General features: G+C 39.9%; 1 protein-coding gene across 4 annotated transcripts in view; it reads left to right on the forward strand.

Annotated features, from left to right (window-relative positions):
• The window catches only part of MPPED2 (metallophosphoesterase domain containing 2), a 176594-nt gene extending 172664 nt beyond the window's left edge, over positions 1-3930 (forward strand). For all 4 annotated transcript variants that reach the window (XM_064365070.1, XM_012452261.2, XM_012452259.2 and 1 more), the window contains one exon: positions 2568-3930. In XM_064365070.1, the coding sequence (XP_064221140.1) occupies positions 2568-2686 (119 nt within the window). In that variant the 3' untranslated portion in view covers positions 2687-3930. The remainder of the gene's footprint in view (positions 1-2567) is intronic.
• The last annotated feature ends 2070 nt before the right edge of the window (positions 3931-6000 follow it).

The following is a 6000-nucleotide window of genomic DNA, read 5'->3' on the forward strand; positions in this document are numbered from 1 at the left end:
ACTGGAGACATTGTTTTCAAACTTTTTAGCAGCGGGAGCCTTTTATAAGATGAACTCTTATGAGAAACATCTGCATATAAAGCTGATAAATATTTTATATGGACCTTCTCTCTTGTAAGGAGAGTGGAAAGTAGGAACCTTGTCTGGTCTACTTTACTGCAAACCCAGCACTCCCCCTAGCAGCTTCTGGAATCTCAGGGCTTTGACGAGGAATGTTCGATAACCACAGCTTTAGAGCAACCCTGAGGTACACAAGGAGTCATTTTCTCCTTAAGAGAGTTAGAAGAAATGGCCTGGATATTAGAAGCTATTTTAAGCCTCTATAGTCCCCTCCTATCTGTAAATATTGTGTTTCATATGGAATTAACACAAAGACTCAGGAAGACAAGGTAGTCTCTGAAAAATAGCTGGGAAATCCAATGAAAGATAATGTAACAGAAGTGGCGGGAACCCACACATTTGCAGGAAGACATTTCCTTACTAACCTCAGAAAACTATATCAGGCTTCTCAGAAATCATCAGAGCTATTAGCTCAGGCTGAGGTTAAGCAGAATAATTAAATCTCTCTTAAATGGGAACTGGTCCAGTTGCCATTTTTCTGCCTTTCAAGGTAAGCTGAGCCAGGTTCACAGAACCGAAAGCCTCACAGGAAACTTCAGGGATCTGGGTTTTCTCTGAGCTGCCTTTTTCAAATCAGGGGTAATTGGGCGTTGGGACAGACACAAAGCCCTCTTTCAGCAAGCCTGAGGATCTCTGTCTCTACCAGACTCTCCCAGTTACACTCGCTGTGTGCAGTGGCCGTGTTTACATGGGCAGCTACAATATTCTCTCCAGCTCCTGCTTATAGCGGCTCTCTGGAGTTATTTATGAATCTGCAGTCAAGTTGAGGTGTTTAAGGCTCTGTGCCTGAGGAAGCAAAAAACAAAGTTTGCTTTTTCAAAGCCTGCAAATCCAGTGGCTTCCTGGTTAGGCAGGTAATAAAGAGCATATTGAAAATCATCCTACTGAGGCCAGAGAAACTTCAGCTTGCTCCAAGTGCAGGTACCAGCTGAGTGGATGGAAAGCAGGGTGCAGCTCCCAGAGAGTGGATGTCAGCCTGCCCTGGATTTGAGCTGTGCTCCCTGAAGAGGAGGGCACTGCCCTAAGGTATGATGAAGGGAACACCTGAAGGGGAGACCAGAGAGGTGGGACCTCATTTCTAAACTAAGCAACATTTCTGGGGGACTGTTATTCTGAAAACGGGTCTGAATTCCTGCAGCATGACTATGAGTTTGCATTTTATCTTTTTTTAAAAAAATCATTAATTACCTTTAGCCAAACAATTGGGGAATTCTACTGAAGCCCCAAAATAATAAACTTGCCTAAAAGAGAGGAGATCATATTTAAATAAACTTGTCTCACTTTTATTCACTTAAGACAGCTGAAGAGGGCAGAAAGAGGGCAAATACCAACCTCTTGATAGAGATAACAAGACTTTATGACCCCAGAACCAAACAGCGCAAATTTTAAATGCCTCTTTTCTTTTCTTAAGAGATTTTTCCATTGACCCTCATTAAACTCTCCACAGGCTTACTTGGAGAAATTTTTAGCAAATGTGGAAAAAAAGCCTTTTCAGTTACTTCCATACATCTTGGTAGTTTTATTTTTTTCACAGCTATATTTTTATATGCCATAAGAGCCTGATACCAGCATAGAATTACAATCTTAGTTGAAGAGGCTATAAGGCAAATATAAGGTATTCAAGGAAATGTGCAAACTTGCAGACATGCTAAACATTTTAACATATTGAAAATTATCAAAGGAACATATATACCAAAGACCTGGCGAAACTGCTTTCTCCAATAAATCACAAAAGGTTTATATTGCATATGGGATGTGTTTTTGCTTGATCTAGTGTCCAGGTAAGCTGAGGAAACAGTGTCCTGGGGTGACATTTCTACACATCACTTGGACATGTGACTAGCTGACACTTTTGAATGAAAGGGAACTTAGTAATAAAGCCACACAATTCAAAAATCATGTGTGGTTAACTTTCATAAAGGCAGTTAAGAGATTATTTCCTAAATAAGTAAACTGAGCATCTGTGTTTCTTAACTCCCAATGCAGTATCCTTTCCCTCTCACCCGCCCCATATCCCACTTGGAATTTGGTTGTGTTTGCCCCTGAAGAGTTGTCTTTATATTACTCATTTTATTCCCTAGAACTCAATAGTTAACACAAGGCTTTGAAATGAAAATCCTATTTTAAAAGGAGGAAATAAAATGCTTTTTCTTTATTCTCCCTAGTAAAGAAATTACAGCCCTTTTTCAACAAGTTTGGCATTTAAATGAAGAAAAAAAAACAATCATTCTTAGTTGAAGGAGTGGATTCTCCCATTTAAAGAAAATAGAATAAAATTAGGCAGTAGCTTCTGAAAGTCATTATATCCATTATATCTGAGGAGGTTCTACTGAATTTCATCTCACTGTCCACTGACAAAAATTGTTTGTTTTCCTTGTCTGACAGCCCTGCATTCCGTCACTCTCATTTGTATATATTACAGTAAATGTGACACTCTCTCCCCACAGGTTATGGCATCATGACCGACGGTTACACAACGTACATCAATGCCTCGACGTGTACAGTCAGCTTTCAACCGACCAACCCTCCCATTATATTTGACCTTCCAAACCCACAGGGTTCCTGAAGCTCTAAATGCCCTATTGGAATGTAAGGGAAGGTCTATAAACTGCCATTTTTCTAATTATAACTTACATTCTCTTACTTATTTCCAAACCCTGTGAGTTCTTTTTGTAAATTGTTGGAACACAAATGATGCTAGAGGTTGTGCTTCTTCTTTATTTTATTTTATTTTAAATGGGGCATCCATTTGAAATCAGAGGAACATTGTGAATTTGTAAAATGACTTCTGTTTTCTCAAAGGCCATGCCATTGTAAATTGTTAGTGTTCGCCAAAGGACAGCCAAGCTTTCTTTTAAAAAGTGATAAAAGTCTTATTTTAATACGCTTTAAGCTGAAAGAAAAAAAAATAAGAAACAGGTAGGCAGTATTTTAAAAACCAACCCGGATTTGCACAACTGTTTAAGAGTATTGTTTGAAATATTTTAATTTTTGATGTTTTGTTGTTTTCTTGGTAATGCTTCTTCTTTGCAGATGTGGTCCCGATTTATAGCAATCTTCTCAACAGAAGTAGGCATGGAAAAGACTTCTCTTCACACTCTCACTATAAAGAAAGCTGCATTGAGAAGAAAATGGCCATCATTTAAATGATGGTTTAGCTAGTGAGATTCCTATTGTGGTTTTACAAGGTCTCATTGTTTGTTTGTTTCTTTTAAATTATTTTAGCTTTAAAAATACAGAAATGGAATCTATCAAGAGCAGGTATTTCATACGGTTAAAAAAAGTAAACATGCAGACTCCTTTTCAATATGGGTTTATATATATAAGTATTTTTTTGTGTATTATGACATGTTAGGAGTTTAATATTGCCAAGGACAGTACAACTGCAAAGGGATGCTGTATAGCAGCACATCAGAAGTCGGAAGGAACTGACATATTTTCTCAGAACTCAAGATCTTAAAGAGCTTGAGTTAAATCTAGGTACAGTTACAGGCGTGTATAGACTTAAATGGATGCAATGGAAGCTAACTAAAATAAGGCTTAGTTGTCCTTTCTATTTAAATACCCTGAATTGTCTTCTTACTTCCCCTCCCCCTCCCATTTGCACTGTGTGTCGATGCAATCTTTGCTAGCACAAAATATTGTCGCTAATAGTCATTTCTGTTTTCCCATTGTAAATGCTGTTGAGCTTTATTCTATTTTATGTTACCTTGTTAATGAAATTTAGGAAAGCAGTTGTTTCTTTAAATTTATTGTGATATTCTATATCTAGCGGCCTTTATATGCAAATAAAATTGCAAGATTTTTAAATTTGCGCTGTTTGGAGGGTTGGCTGGTGGGAGGATGGTAGTTTTTTCCTGGGGAAGGAAGGATTTATTCATATGTTACATCAGTAATGCCTTTCAGAAGAATTAGAATAAGTGATTTTTTTCCCTAATTTTCAATAAATTTTTATTACCCACCATTCAGGCTGGCAGGTAGATCGATAAGGCACTCAGTGTACTCTTTCCTTCCATCACGCTGTCATCTATCTTGCCTTAGGCTTCATCTTTGGCTGTTGTAATTTCTACAGGAATGGAGAGACTGCGGTTAAGGCTGTGGATGTATTTTGGGCAAGTTTGTGATAGTGAGTTTTGGGAAACAGTTGATGACAGAGTAATCACTGCACATTCTCATTTTCTCGAAGAGCAGTCACCATCTCCTCCTCACTAGTTTTTTAATGATGCCCACCCACAGAATGGTTGGTTGGAAAATGGCAACCAAAAGCGAGTAGGCAGTAGGGTGTCAAAAACCAGGAAAAATATAAAAGACATCACACAGAAAAAACAGTGAAGAAAAACAGCATAATCTTGAATCTGCAATGCATCCCCAAAGTCTTATGTTCCACTCATTGGGTTGTATTCTGGATATATGTTCCTTCCTTCCTACCCATTGTGGATCCTTTGGTGCAATTCTTGAAATGAGTTCTTGATTTCAGTACCAGCAGAATTGAGAGAATGTTCTAGGCCAGAATTCCCACTCAGATTCACATATAACCATCTTGGTTTGCTGTAGTTGTTAAGTTATTAAGTATTTTGGATGTCACCATAGGGTGTGATGGACATTTGGGTCCAGGCTTGTAGAGTAGATGCTTGAGCTTCCCATGGGCTTCCCTGAAGGAGCTCATGGCCGTGGTAGCTAACATGGACCAAAAGAGGTGCTATGACAAGTGAACAACCCTTCTTTGACCTTCTACACCAGTAGAAGAACGCATTGACTTCGAGCCCCTTCCTAAGAAGTTGTAGTGGGTGGTAGACTACTGAATGGAAATTTCACCTGGTTCTTGTACCAGAAGCTAGGCTTAGGCCTCTGGCTTCTGGAAAAACAAGCCTTCCAGATGTACGTGGGTAATCATGATGACAACTGTGTATGCACAGCCCTTGAGAGTTTTGTCCAGACACAAACTAATTGAACTAAGCACTTACTAAAATTGCTTTCCACTTTGTGGAAGCAGGGAGATACCCCGTGTGCTAAATCTAGAAGGCAGACTCGTTTGTGGATAAAGCTTTCTTCAGCCAGTCCACCATTTCGTATGCAGGAACTGCCTCTGAGGGATTCGTAATCACTGTCCAGATGCCCAGAGCTTTCTCCACTGGGCCTTACAACAAGTAAATATTCAAAACAGTTCTTACAAATTAGGCACTTCCTATCCTTCCATCACCAGGCAATCTGTTGAACAGGTTGTGTACTTTGTTTCTAATCTTCACAGAATCCTGGGTAAGGTCACATTAGCCCCACTTTATAGATAGGAAAGTAAGATGTACCAAAATTAAGTAACTTGCCCTAGGAAAATGGAAGGTTCAAAAGCAGATCCGTCCATAGCCCATGCCCTTTTAATCATTCTGTGTCTGGACTGGATAAGCTGATACCCTCTGAGAGCTGATAAAAGACTGGCACAAGCCTGGGGATATATCCTATCCCTCAGGTAGCAGCTTGCTGAAACACCCTGCAATGTGGCTCTATGACAACCCCACATGGCACCACATCCTCTCTGCCGAGGCTCAGCACAGAACAGTGGATAAGAGTACAGACCCTTGGGACACTGTGCCTGTCCACATACTGGCCTCTCCTCGGACTAATGCTTCTCCTGGGTACTCACTTTCTCTGTAAAATGGGAGTGAGGAGGAGGAGGAGGAAGTTGTTCTAAGTGCCACACGAGATCATTGTTGGAGATCACTGCCTGATATCTAGTAAGTGGTGCACATATGTTTTTTAAAGAAGGTCATTCATGCTTTGTCTTTAGATTTTCCAGGCAGGATTCTGTACCCGCCCCCCTTTTTTGGTGTGTGTGTGTGTGTGTGTGTGTGTGTGTGTGTGTGAGAGAGAGAGAGAGAGAGAGAG

The sequence above is a fragment of the Aotus nancymaae genome, unplaced genomic scaffold, assembly GCF_030222135.1.
Source record: "Aotus nancymaae isolate 86718 unplaced genomic scaffold, 86718_ANA_hifiasm-v0.15.2.pri h1tg000059l, whole genome shotgun sequence".
Taxonomy (NCBI): Eukaryota; Metazoa; Chordata; class Mammalia; order Primates; family Aotidae; genus Aotus; species Aotus nancymaae.